This window comes from Eschrichtius robustus, chromosome 6 (genome assembly GCF_028021215.1).
Source record: "Eschrichtius robustus isolate mEscRob2 chromosome 6, mEscRob2.pri, whole genome shotgun sequence".
Lineage (NCBI taxonomy): Eukaryota > Metazoa > Chordata > Mammalia > Artiodactyla > Eschrichtiidae > Eschrichtius > Eschrichtius robustus.
In genome coordinates, this window is record NC_090829.1 from 96,756,598 (window position 1) to 96,770,567 (window position 13,970).

The following is a 13,970-nucleotide window of genomic DNA, read 5'->3' on the forward strand; positions in this document are numbered from 1 at the left end:
GCAGAAAAACGTCATTCCAAAAAAAATTGAATCTGATGCAAATACATTTTCATCAATTTCACTTCAATAGAAGTTTCATGAGATCAGGGACTTTGTTTTACTTTGTTCACTGCTGGAACATTGCATGGCACGTAGTAGGTGTATAATATTTATTGAATAAATGAATACATTTCCATGTGCATTGAAGTTCAGGAGTGTATTTAGTGGGAAAGTTGAGGGGAGCAGAGTGAAAGACTATGACCTCCTTCCCTCTGCACCTGTATGCTTTTGACTCAAGGCCTTTCTTTTCTTTTTTTCCACATCAAAATCTTGCTTTTGACCAAGTTGTTTGTCATCATTGTGCCATTAAATCATCTATGAATATTTTTTACCCGAAGCAAAATGTGTCCTCCACGTTCCCTGTGACTAAGATTAAACAATAACTTTACTTTTGTGATAGAAAACCCTAGAACTGGAGAGGGAAAGTTCTTATTCAATCACCCCCATCTTGTCAAAAATATTTCACAAATCCATATGGTTATATTGTAACGTGGATGTATAACTGTCTTGGAGTATGCGCTTTGGGAGTAATGAATGAATACATGACTATAAACAAAAGGCAATGACCTCAGTCCATGTCTGAGGCTCTTTGGCTCTGGGTGACACCACCTTTCCTGGGAAGCATCAGCAACTGTGCAGGTGACACCTCAGCAGGAGGCATGGAGACCTCAGATTCTGGGCAGCAGAGTCCACCAGTGAGAGATACGGCAGAGAATGAAGCCAAACAGGACCCAACAATGCAGTGACCGAATGTTCTACACACTGGAAACAGGACAGGCCCTTCTGGACTGCATAAGCACCCAGGGTTCTTGGGTTCTTGGGCAGTTAGTTCTGAAGGGAGCTAGGAGAACCCAAGGCTGACTAGTTTGAGCCAATTTTAATTGGAGGGGGGGAGGATTAAAACTGAGCTGTTGATATGCATCATAACAATAACACTCACAGATGGATAGAGAGGTAGATAGGTAGGTAAATAGATAGATAGATAAGACCTTATATGGTTTCCATTAGATTGAGTTTAGCTATTCCCAACAAATCCTGTTATCTTTATAAGTCCCTCAAGGGTAAAAATGACTCAAACCAAAAGACAATATGAGAAAGCAAGAATAAAATGCGACTTACGAAGCAAGCTGGGTATTATTAACCAGGTATTCCAATGGATAACTACAACTAAATTTGTAAAGAAGTCCAGGTAGATAGCTGATGATTGTTGATGGGTCTGGAGTATCAATATATCCTGAAATATTTCCTATTTGTATTGAAGTTGCATTTCCATAAGCACTGACTCCAGGAATTGTGGATACCTGTTAGAATGGTAGATCAAGCTCAGTTATTAAATAGTTACATGTAAATCTAGGCATTTCATATGCAAAATAAAACATTAGACAGATCATTTCTAGGGTCTGTTGCAACTATAACATGGCATGGTTTTGAAATTATACACATATAATGCTACTTATAAGTAATCATACATCTTTTTTTTCTTCTTCTCATAAAGAGGGTGATTTTATTCGTTTTTAATTAGTTTTTATGGGAGTAGAGTTGATTTACAATGTTGTGTTAGTTTCAGGTGTACAGCAAAGTGAATCAGTTATACATATACATATATCCACTCTTCTTTAGGTTCTATTCCCATGTAGGTCATTACAGAGTATTGAGTAGAGTTCCCTGTGCTATACAGTAGGTTCTTATTAGTTATCTATTTTATATATAGTAGTGTGTATATGTCAACCCCAATCTCCCAATTTATCCCCCCCGTTCCCCCCGGTAACCATAAGTTTGTTTTCTACATCTGTGACTCTATTTCTATTTTGTAAATAAGTTCATTTGTAGCATTTTTTTAGATTCCACATACAAGCGATATCATATGGTATTTGTCTTTCTCTGTCTGACTCATATGTGTCTTTTAACTAAATAAAACTTCATATAACCAAAGACACTATACTCATATTTCATAAATGAGAAAGTAGAGAGACTATATGTTACTCGTTGTGCTATAGCAAGTAATTTGAAAACGCTCATGGGTAAAGTCCAAATTCCGTGGCATGGCCTAAAAGACCCCTGTTAATCTGATCTTGTTTTGCATGTTAGCTTCACATCTCCAGGCTCCCACTCTTGGTTAATAATGTCCCAGCCCCAAGGCCCTTGTTGCTCTGGCCTTTGTGCATACCCCTCCTGCCTCCACTCTCCCCTCCTCACCACGACATATCCCACTCCTCCCCTGGATCTCATCTTCCCTGGAAACTTCTCCTGATAGCCCCACAGCTTCTATTCATGCAATCACAGTGCATGAGCAGTCTGACTCAGCACACCCCCATCCATAATCAGAGCTCTTTGTGGGCAGGGGACCCTCCTGGTCTTGTTTGTCTTTGTCCCTTCAGCATAGCTCAGTGACACCAGCATCTTGGGGTCCTCGAGATAAATTCTGAACAAATGAATTAAGGTCACACATTTTCTTAGGGTCGATCTTCTCAGGGTCTTCCTCTGTGGTACATGGAGATTCTTATCCCCTTCCAGGACAATAGTTCATAGGTGGGTTGCAGAGGGATCATGAACTCCTAGAATTTATATAAAAATATTGTCCATGTGTATATTTCCCTGGGACTGATTAGCTTTCATTTCTCCAATCCCACTAAAATTTAAGAACCAGCATTTCAGGAATAATCAATAATGTTCTTGACCTTCATAATACAATTGAGCTTCTCCCGCCATGTCAAATACAATATGATGCTCAATTAATATTTTTAGCAGATATTATGGAGACCTGTAACATTTAATTTTCAACAATAGAATATACTTTATACATGAACCTAGGAGCACATGGGCAAAGCTGAAGCAATTATCTAGCTGACTCATGAAGAGAACCAAAATCATTATGAATGAAAACATTTTGATTCTAATCCAGAGGACTTAGTAGTCTACTTAATTTTTCCCATACAGGACTATCCTTGGAGCGGACTCCAAAGATGGTAACATCTAAGACAAAAATAAAAAAGTAAGTGATTCTTCCTCTCTACACATCGCTTGCCTGACTGGCTAGCTAAACATGCAAATTCTGTCTGTGAAAAAAAAATTATATACATATATTTATATATATACACATAATATATATCTCAATTTTTATACCAGAGTAATTCAGCTCTAAAAAAAAAAAATGAAGGTACACACATGAACACGTACACACACACACACACACACGCACACGCACACACTCACACACACACACAGGCTTTGTCTGGCATTTCTCCCAAATTGTTTTTCCAGCAGCAGGGTAAGACTGAAGTCAAGAGTAGAAAGCTCCTTGAAGGAGAGGCCTTGGGCTACCGTGGGAGGAGGGGCAGAGCTGCTGCTCTCCACATGGGCTCCCTCCCTCCACACGGAATCTTGAATGTGTAATAATCAACCTGCATCACTCTCCCTCTCTCCCTTAGGCCCACTTCATAACCTCTCTGCACACAACCCAGAGAGATGAATAAACGTTTTTAATAAAAAGAGTCAAGAATACTCAAGCTGTAGACTTGGAAATGGTCATGGGCACAATATTCTAACTGCCCTCCAGGAAAAGATAAAGGAGATTCAAAGAAATCTCTTTTTCCTGTCTCCTATCTTCCACCACGTCTTAAAAGCCCTGCCCTTAGAATAATCAAGCTTTCCCCCTTATTCCCAAACAGTAATTTATCAAGAGGAAAAACAGATCTCTCCTTCTTCACCGGGCTGAGTGGTCATGCTCATTGAATCTTCTTTTTGTCTTTGCTAGGATTAACCAATAAGACTCTATTTAAACAAGCAAAAGAAAAAATAGTGCTAAATGAATTTTAGTGTAACACCCCCCAAATCACAATATTTTTACTTCAATTAATTTTAATTCCCAGGAGAGTGAATGCCTCTTTCAATTCTATTTTTGGTGTTCAATGCATGCATAAATAAATGAATAGTGTAGACTAGTGGTTCTCATTCAAGGTGGAAATATTTGAAGTGGTGTTTTGATTTTCACAATGACTGGAGAGAGCGTGCTACTGGGATTTCATAGGTAAGACTGGGTATGATAACATTTTGAAATTCAAAGGACAGTCCCACAGGATGAAGAATTTCACACTGGAAATGCTAACAGCCCTCTTTTACAGAACAGTGGTGTGGATCATTCAACGGTAAACATGATACCTAGAAGACTCTAAGTTTCTCATTCTATATTTCATCTTTCTTCCTGAATGAGGTCACTAAGAAGCAATAGGCCAAGTGATCCATTGCCAAACTCACTGGAATATAAAAGATACTTCCATAAAAAGCATGAGGAACATAGCTAATGATAAACTTTAGAGACATATTCCTCAGCGTCACTCACACAAAATAATGTTGGTTGGAGTAGCACAGTTAATCTCAGGCCCCTCAACCACCAGCTACAATAAACAGAACCACTATTGGAAAATAAAATTGTATGATTGGGAGCAGAAGCCTCAAACAGGCAAAGGAAAGCTATTTGTTCAGTTTTATTGGAATTTTTTCTCGAAAGATAGATTGGGCTTCTGATTATTTCATGAAACTGGGAGTTTTTTTAGTTATGATCCCCAAACCTAGCACACAATTTCACACTAATCTTACCACTAAATTGTTTCCACAGCCCTCCAAGGTGCTGAGATTGATGATGAAAATGACCACCGCAGGAAAGGTGTTGTTATTGATGAACCCCCTGCAGTGGGAATCCCCATGCCTTCCGTTCAGTGCCAGGTCTGTTTCAGAATAACCGGAGAAAAGTACTGTGCAAAAATTAATCTTCATTGTAATGGCCTGGACCCCACAGTAGACATTGATGTCTCTTTCAGCTGAAATAAAAAATATAAAAAAACAAACAAGTCACGAAAGCACAGCATGGGGTCCAAGAATAACTTTAACATCCCCTGAGGTATTTTCATCCCCTTGGTCTGTTTAACTCATTCCTATACTTGAATACACCATAATCCAACGTGAAAGTATTAGGAAAAATAGTCTTTGATTTAGTTATTTCAGGAGAGATCTTTGAGTGTAGAGATTATAGTTCATCTCTGTTTCCTTGTGCCTGGTACACAGTGGATGTGCATTAAATGTTGATCGGGTAGTGTAAAATGATTGGAGAATTGAGTGGAAAAAATTAGGCCACTTAGGAAATTCAGAAGACAGTAACTGAATTATTTAGATCACCTGTCTAGAGTAGTGAGACTCACTACAAATGATGCATTTTCTCAAGTGTAAGGAAGAAGCAGTTAAAATCCATCCTAAGCCAAATTGCTGAGCACTTCGGTGTTTTGTAACCCATCTCATCCAGGATGTATAAACGAAAGCCATCCATGCAGATTCCATTTTATTTTATTAAATTATGTTAGAGAGGAAGAGAATGAAAACATATCTGTTGATATTACTGTCAGATATGCAGTCTACCCTAAGAAAAATTTGCCAATGACTATGCCTGAATAAAAGCAATTAACTAGGCATGAAAATGTAAATTCACAATTTGCAGTTTTCCATGATTCCATGAGTTATCAGTGATGGGGTCCATTCCAGGTCTATAGAGGTGAGCAGGCACACACACACACACACACGCACAGCCCACACACAAAATTTTCATGTCTCTATTTAGTTATTTTTCTGCATGTAATGAGGAAAATATATGTAGAAAATGGAGAATTTGGCTGCTGCTAGGTAATTCCCCAGTGTCAGAAGCTTTTAGTTTTATTGGTTTTGGTAACTGTTACAGATTGAATTGTTTCCCTCCCTCCAGAAAAAAAAACAAAAAAACATTGAATCTTAACCCACAGTACCTCAGAATGTGACCTTATTTGGACATCGGGTTATTGAAGAGGTAATTAGTTTAGACGAGGTCATACTGGAGTAGGGCGGGTCTCTAATCCAATACTACTGGTGTTCTTCTAAAAGGAATATCAAGTGAAGAGACAGAGACACAGGAAGAATGTCATGTGAAGACAGAGAATTGGAGTGACACACCTACAAGCCAAGGAACAGCAAAGACTGTCAGCAAACCACCAGAAGCTGGGAAGAGACCAGGAAGGATTCTGTCCAGAGTCTCAGGTAGAGTTTAGCCCTACTGATACCTTGATTTTGAACTTCCAGCCTCCGGAATTGCAAGAAAATATATTTCTGTTGTTTGAAGTCACTCTGTTTATGCCACATCGTTACAGCAGACTTAGGAAATTAATACAGTAAGCTTACCACTCTTTAACACTCTTATTTTTTACCACTGAGATAAAGAATCTGAAACATACATCTGGTTTTCAAAGTGTGAAAACAAACAAATAAAAATGGATTAAGCTGTTTGGAGAAATCACCTTTATTGTTCAAAAAAGGAAAAACAAGCAAAATAAAATATTTTTTTGGTAAATGATCTAATATGTAAATGTCATTCATGACTTTTTGGCATGAAGTTAATTTGCTTAAATATATCAGTTCTAATCTATGGGTAAAAGTGTTCAACAGCATATTTCTTTGGAGTGTTTATTCTGCATACTGGCTTTTTGTTGGTAAAGTGAATCATGTTTTGAGGATACGAATCAATCAAAATGGAAATTTCTATGTTTGATTATGATTTTAAACTCAATACAAAAAAGAAAAATTGTTTTCATAGCAAAAGATAGAAAGATGGAAAATCTTTTTCATGGCCAAAAGGCAAATATTAGGCTACTTAGTATGGAAAACTCCAAGCAATATTCCCTTTGTAGGTGGAAAATAAAATGATATTCCACAGATGAAGTATACTGTGCCAACACAGAAAATAATAAATACCACTTAAAATTGGGAGAATATGTCTATTAGCTTTCAACAACATTAGCTGTTCAAATGCAACTATAATTTTTAAATGATGCTCTTATTAAAATAATGAGTTCATTTAAACAAATGTTTGAGTGTTTCAAACATTCAAACTTCAAATTACATCTTAAATCTGTTGATTTTTCTCCATCTTTATGCTATTCCTTGGTCTATGCCATAATTATATTTTCCCCTAGAATATTACATTAACCTCCTAACTGGTTCCTTTATTTCTACTCTTAATGCCCTCTAATTAGTACAGCTGTTAAAACGTAAATCCAATCATGTTACCTCTTTGCGAAGATCTTCAACAGCTATTCATTTCACTCAGGCCAAAAGTCCAAATCTTGACCCAGGTCCTCAAGAGTCTCTGTGATCCACCACCTGTCTACCTCTGCATTCTTATCTCATCTCTACTATCTCCCTTGCTCCCTACATCTGTTTCATAGAATTCTTTTCAGTTCTTTAAAAGTATCACACTGAATCATAGAGGCCAGATTAGTGGTTACCTCTGAAGGAAAACTGTCTAGATAAGGGAAACAAGGAAAATTTGGAGGGTGATAAAATTGTTCTCTATCAATCTGGGTGGTGATAACATGAGTGTATACATATGTTAAAATTTCAAGCCACACCCTTAAAATTGCTGCATCTTATTTTATATGTTATTCCTCAATAAAATACCGTATTTTAAAAAGCCTAATATAGGTTACATAAGACCTTCAATCAGTTTTCTTTCCCCTCCGTAGGATGCTTCTCCTATTCCCAATCTTTGTCTGAGGAACTCCTACTCATCCCTCAGGTCTCGAATTTCATTGTCTTTTTCCCAAAGACTTTCCTGATCCCAAATCTAAATTATGCTACTCTGCTTATGATGTCAGATTGACTTGGAATCACATATGTATTTGTATAATTGTCTTCTCAATAAATTGGAAGTCCCAGAAGGCAGGAAGCTATGATATTCATTGATGTACTCCAGTGAGTTATTAATTAATTACTCACATAAATTATGGGGCAATAGACTGCACTAAGGATGTACAAAGTAGTGGTCCTTTTTCTTAGGTAGATCACAGTCCATAAGAGGAAATAGATGTGGCCCACGTTTACAGAAAGATTGGACAGAGAACCATGGGGTGGCATAGAAAGAGAACCTTACCCAGACCAGTTGACTAGGGACAGCTTCCTGGAGAAGATGGCATTGAACTGAGTTTTGAAGTATCGGTAGGAGTTAGCTACAAAAAGTAGTGGGAAACTTACAGCACAAAGGGGACAGCATGAATGATGACAGAAGTATGAAATAAATATGCTCAGGCTGGTTAGGAGCTGGACAGTTCCATTTTCATTTGAATTTAAAAAGCAAGGAGGGGGACTTCCCTGGTGGTGCAGTGGTTAAGAATCCGCCTGCCAATGCAGGGGACACGGGTTAGAGCCCTGGTCCGGGAAGATCCCACATGCCGCGGAGCAACTAAGCCCATGCGCCACAACTACTGAGCACACATGCCACAACTACTGAAGCCTACGCCCCTAGAGCCTGTGCTCCACAACAGGAGAAGCCACTGCAATGAGAAGCCTGCGCACAGAAACAAAGACCCAATGCAGCCAAAAATAAATAAATTAAAGGAAAAAAAAAAAAAAGCAAGGAGGAAATGGTAGGCAATGAGGCCAAGTAGCAAGCACACAGGCAAGATCACAGGAAACCTTCACATACAAAATGGTCTCTGTAAGGTAGCAAAATGTCTACTTAAATGTGAAATCAAATTCTCAACTACCAGAGCATGCACTAAGAACTCTTTATGCCTGGCGAAATAGAGAATGAGTATCATTGCATTACTTGGCATACCATAAATGTATGGAAGTTAATACATATCATTAAATATGTTACAAAAGAGGTATCACTCCCTTAACTTAAACCAACTAAAGATTTTAGCTTCCTCACCTTTGTTCGAGAATTAATTGATACCTATGCTAGCTTAACAATGGCAGTGATTGCTTTGTCCAGACGTAGTGCTCTCTTCCGTTTTCTGCTTTATAACTGGAGACTTGTAACCCCTGCAGTGGAACTGAATTTGCTACAAGCTGATCTCACTTGGAGAAATGATAACAAACTAAAGACTTTACAGTGTAAGAAAGGATCTGTTCAAATCCATCCTAACTTAGCTTTCTAAAGACTTTTCACTGTCCCTACCAAGGAACACATTTTTCCCTGGTTGTAGACACTAAAGACATCTATTCAGCACAACTTTTCCATTTGTGAGGCTTTGAGGGAAACAAAAATGCTACTTCAAGTTGCCAAAGAGCAATTTCTGCCAAAAGTAGAGAAATTGTTTTCAGTTACTGAATAACAGTTGCTCTCAACAACTAAATTTTTTTAGCCTTTTTATTGTCCAATCCCTGGCCTGAATTGTAATATCCCTTTGAACAACACTGCAGTATTAAACAATCCAATGAATACAAGCTAACGACAAAAAATAATCAAGGAATAAACATCTTTAGATGTTTGGTTTCTAGTGTTTTCTGTCTAAAGATACTAAGTATGTCTAAAATGGTAGGCCTGCATACAGAGTTTATGTGCAGTTATGCTGCCAAAAGGGTGATTTTTTCCCCTGATATTTAACCAAGCTAAGTTCTTCATAGGAAATTTTAAAATGCAGTATTCAATTGAATTCAGATAAAAATAAAGAGATGTTCTGCACTCCTCTTAGCTACCAATCAGGCAATGAGTTTGTCTCAGATTTTCTAAAATTATGCAAATTTAAATATCCTGTCACACTAAATATCCTGTCACCATCTATCTCACCATGTACAAAAACATAGCCTGATATGGGGTTCATAGAATATGGTTACCATATAAATGGAGTAAAAAGGGAATGGATCCAATTCTATATATGTGAATAAAAACATCACTCTACCTATTTATCTCCAAGAAAGTTCCATTCCTAGAACACCTAATATAATTTTCCCTTTAGACATAATTAATGACAATATATTCTCAGCATATGATTCACATATTTAACAAACATATCTATTTTCTTTTTCTCAACAATTCCATACTCAACTGGCTTACATCCAATGGCATCCAGATGAGGCTCATGATTCCTAGTTTTTGATACATGGAATGATTTTTATCTCATCTCAATACTATTAAGTTTGAGACCTACATTTCCTTTCAGTAGTGTCAGAATATTTAACATGTTCTAATTATTACCTGGATTAATAAGGGCACAGATCAATGCAAGTATTCAAATAATTTGCACACATATATTCTGCAACACAAACACCCTAGAATTGAACTGAACTCAGCACTGCAGTGCAGCGGCTCAAAATGTTCCTTCACTATTGACTTGAAAAGGTAAAAATTTGTATGAAAAGCAATTCTGCGTGTCAGTGTAGAATGTAAAAAAAGGTTAGGGTGCACAGGAGTTGAACACAAAAAATCAGTGCCATCAGTTTTACACAAGCTAGAGGCTATTTGGTCCTATTTATTTTCAAGATCTAAACTACATGCCACTTCATGTTAACAAAGTATCCAAAAAAAGCATTTGTTTATATACAGTATGTTAGTTTCTGTGCTAAACTCTGAGGATAAAGACATTAACAGGACTCCTTCACTTCCAGGACTCATGGTTGGGTAAAGGACACAGAGAAAAAAACAGACAATTGCAATGCAGTTGATAATGATATGATAGAGGTTTGAATACCACGTTATATATAACCATGTCTTGGTAGGGCACAGCTGTTTGGAAGGGATTGTTGGGAAGAAATGAAACAGTTCCAACTGGCTAAATTTTATAAGAAATTGATTAGATGATGGCATGAAGAGAAGGGGATGTCAAACTAATGCTCAAGTTTCTAGCGTTAGTGACTGGGTGGATTATTCCCTGAGATAAGGAATACAGGAAGGAAATAGATGATGAGCTCAGTTTTTGAGAGGCTGAGGTACATATGGGACATTCAAGCAGAAATATACAGCAGGTAGTTGGAAATAAGAGTCTAATATTTAGAGGATAGAAAAGAGTAAGTATTATAAATTTGATAATCACCAATACTTAGTACATCAATTATAAACAATAAAAATAGATGAAATACCCATTGAGAGCACTCAGGTAAGAGAAATGGGCTGAGAACAGAAAAACAATTTCTAAGGCTTCCTTTCATAAGACTTCATTTTTCCAATGATATATAGTCATTCTCTTCTGCTCTATCCCACATCACGTTAACTATGAGTCTACAATATCACCTACATTATACCTGGGAGTGGATATTTTCTTTCCCACTAGATTATGAACTCATTGAAAGCTCTGGGTTTTCCCAGCATGCCTAACAAACACTCAGCAAGTGTTTATTAAAATATGTTTAATTAAACTCTTTCACAAACAGCATGCATGGTTTCTAACTTTTTAGTATCAACTTTCAAGATTCACAAAGAAAATATGTGCTTAATGATATAGGTTCATCTTGACTGTTCATCCAGAACTCATATTTCCTATCTGTACTCTGCCAACTGCCTGAGATGATTCCTGTTTTCAGACTTTTAGATGAACATCAAAATTCTCTATGTCAGATATTTTCTAATTCAACACACTAAATAATATGAAATTAATGGATTTTTGCTATTTGTTTAGGTATTTAGCTTTTTTAAGTGCATTAGTCTGGCAATTAATTATCTTGCTTTATTATTAATAATAAATTTTTAAAATCATTTCCCCTTAACAGCAAGGGATTTGCTAATCCCTATTGTCATTAATAGCAAGCAAGTGCGTGACAGCCAGTTGGGGTTGGCATAACCACTGTGGTATGTAACAACGTAAAGCTGGCAAGACATCATGAGTACCATGCTCCAATCAGCACTTCTTATGAATATGCATTACAGAGAATCTTATTAAAATGCAGATTCTGATTCAGTAGATCTGGGATGGGGCCTGATTTTTACATTTCTCACAAGCTCCCAGGTGATGCCAATGTTGCAAGTGAAGGGGAGCAGAATATGCCACCCCAAAATATGCCTCTTTGGCATAAGGATTACCTTAAATTGATTATTTTTAAGAAACAGCAGGGATTTCCCTGGTGGCGCAGAGGTTAAGACTCCACACTCCTAGTGCAGGGGGCCCAGGTTCAATCCCTAGTCAGGGAAATAGATCCCACAAGCATTCTGCAACTAAGAGTTTGCATGTCACAGCTAAGGAGCCCACATGCCACAACTAAGACCCAGTGCAACAAAATAAATAAATAAATATTTTTTTAAAAAAAGAAAAAAGAAATGGCAGACATAGGAGAATCCCTGAAAACAAATGGAAGTTACTCTTCTGAAAGAGACATTTACATTTATAAGGGAAATCTCCATTTGTAAGTGCATCTCCTTCTCTGTACCAGGAAGGAAGAGGGGAACAACTAAACCTCCAGAAACTCTTACAAATGGAGGCTACAGACCTAAATCTGCATAACAACCATACTCCTGTTTACTGTGATTTATCTGATGACCTCCCATAACTGGCTTCCCCACCACGACCATCTCTTTTGTCTTTAGCTTGAGATGGTATTTAAGGTAGTGGCTTGGGCCATTTCAGGGAGTTACTCAGTTTTCCTGGGTATCACCCATGAATATAGGAGGTTTACATGTTATTAAACTTCTATTTGTTTTTTTTTCTATTAATCTGTCCTTTATTATAGGGGGCTTCAGCTAAGAACCTAGAAGGGTAGAGGGAAAATTATCTTTCCTCCCCTACACAAGTCTCTTAACCAACTGAGTTACTTAGTCATAACTATACATTTTGATTGGGCAGGAATTAATCCTTAGGTGGGTTCTATCAGGTGGGATTAAGCACTCCCACCAAACTGTATGATTTATAGGCTTACAAGAGGGGGAGGTTTGGATGAAAAAGGGACAGGAAAGAGAGAGAAACAAATTGTAAAGGGGATGGGTGTGTGTCTGAGTCCCTTCCTTTTTGAGGAACTAACTGGTTTGAATTACAATGAATTGAAAGAAGGTTGTGAAAGACTTTGTGAGACTGAACCCAAATGAGTCTACTTTAGTGCTCAGGTGGCAATGTGTGAAATAAAATTGGGAAGAAGGTCAGTCTTCTCCTTCCCCACCTCTACCGCATGTTACAAACCATAACAGTTTAATAACCAGAGGGGCAGGACAGTTACCTCAAATGGCAACTATGCCCTGGGCACTCTTCGAAACAATTGAAGGAGACGTGTGAGGCTGGGTGAGTCTGTTGTGAGCAACTGACGGCTCTGTGCAGTTCAGATGCAGGTATTCCCGTGAATATGATTGCACCTGGATCCATGGGCTGGTTTATACACACTTAAAGGTAACATTGGTTTAAAACTGATTGTATAAACAAAACCTATTCAGTATAACAGGAGGAGTCTTTTCTGTAGGCTGAAGACTGCGCTGCTTTGTAGTACCACAGAAATCTCACCTGGAAATACAGGACACTCATCCCTCAGTATCCATGGGGGATTGATTCCAGGACCACCCTTGGATACCAAAATTTAAAAGAAATCCATGGATGCTCAAATCCTTTACATAAAATGGCATATGCAGTATTTGCATATAACCTATGCACATCTTCCTATATATTTTAAATCATCTTTAGATTACTTGTAATACCTAATATAATGTAAATGTTATGTAAATAGCTGTAAATACAATGTAAATGCTATATAAATGTTTGCTGGCATGTAGCAAATTCAAGTTTTGCTTTTTGGAACTTTCTGGAATTTTTTTTCTGAATATGTTCAATTTGAGGTTGGTTGCATCCACAGATGTGGAACTCATGGATATGGAAGGTCAACTCTAATTTATTTCCTGGACTCCAAGAGATATTCCAAGACTATTTAATCTTAGCAGATTATAAAAGTAATTTATATATCATTTCTACTTCTATCTCTATAAAATGAGAGTAGCAATATTTGGCACTACATAAACTTAAAATTTCTTAGCAAACAGATGTTATATTTGTTGTTTTAACACAATTTTTAAGGTTAATTCTCAAGTTTTTATACAATATTGAGCAAGAAGTTTAAAAGGGGTATTGATATTTCATCTACCCAAAATACCAGCAGCTGATGAAGAATTTAAAGTGGATTAGGAATTCAGGTTTCCCCTCTGTATTGAAGGTGGTGGTTGCTCACCA

General features: G+C 37.3%; 1 protein-coding gene across 21 annotated transcripts in view; it reads right to left on the bottom strand.

Moving 5' to 3' along the window:
• The window catches only part of ZPLD1 (zona pellucida like domain containing 1), a 324,181-nt gene that overhangs the window by 19,722 nt on the left and 290,489 nt on the right, over positions 1–13,970 (bottom strand). For 17 of the 21 annotated variants that reach the window (XM_068545559.1, XM_068545566.1, XM_068545563.1 and 14 more), the window contains 2 exons: positions 4,636–4,856; positions 1,159–1,340 (listed from right to left, as the gene is read on the bottom strand). In XM_068545559.1, the coding sequence (XP_068401660.1) occupies positions 1,159–1,340; positions 4,636–4,856 (403 nt within the window). Of the gene's footprint in view, positions 1–1,158; positions 1,341–4,635; positions 4,857–5,828; positions 5,937–13,970 lie in introns of all 21 variants that reach the window. The other 4 variants (XM_068545571.1, XM_068545570.1, XM_068545573.1 and 1 more) reach the window with 2 other exon arrangements.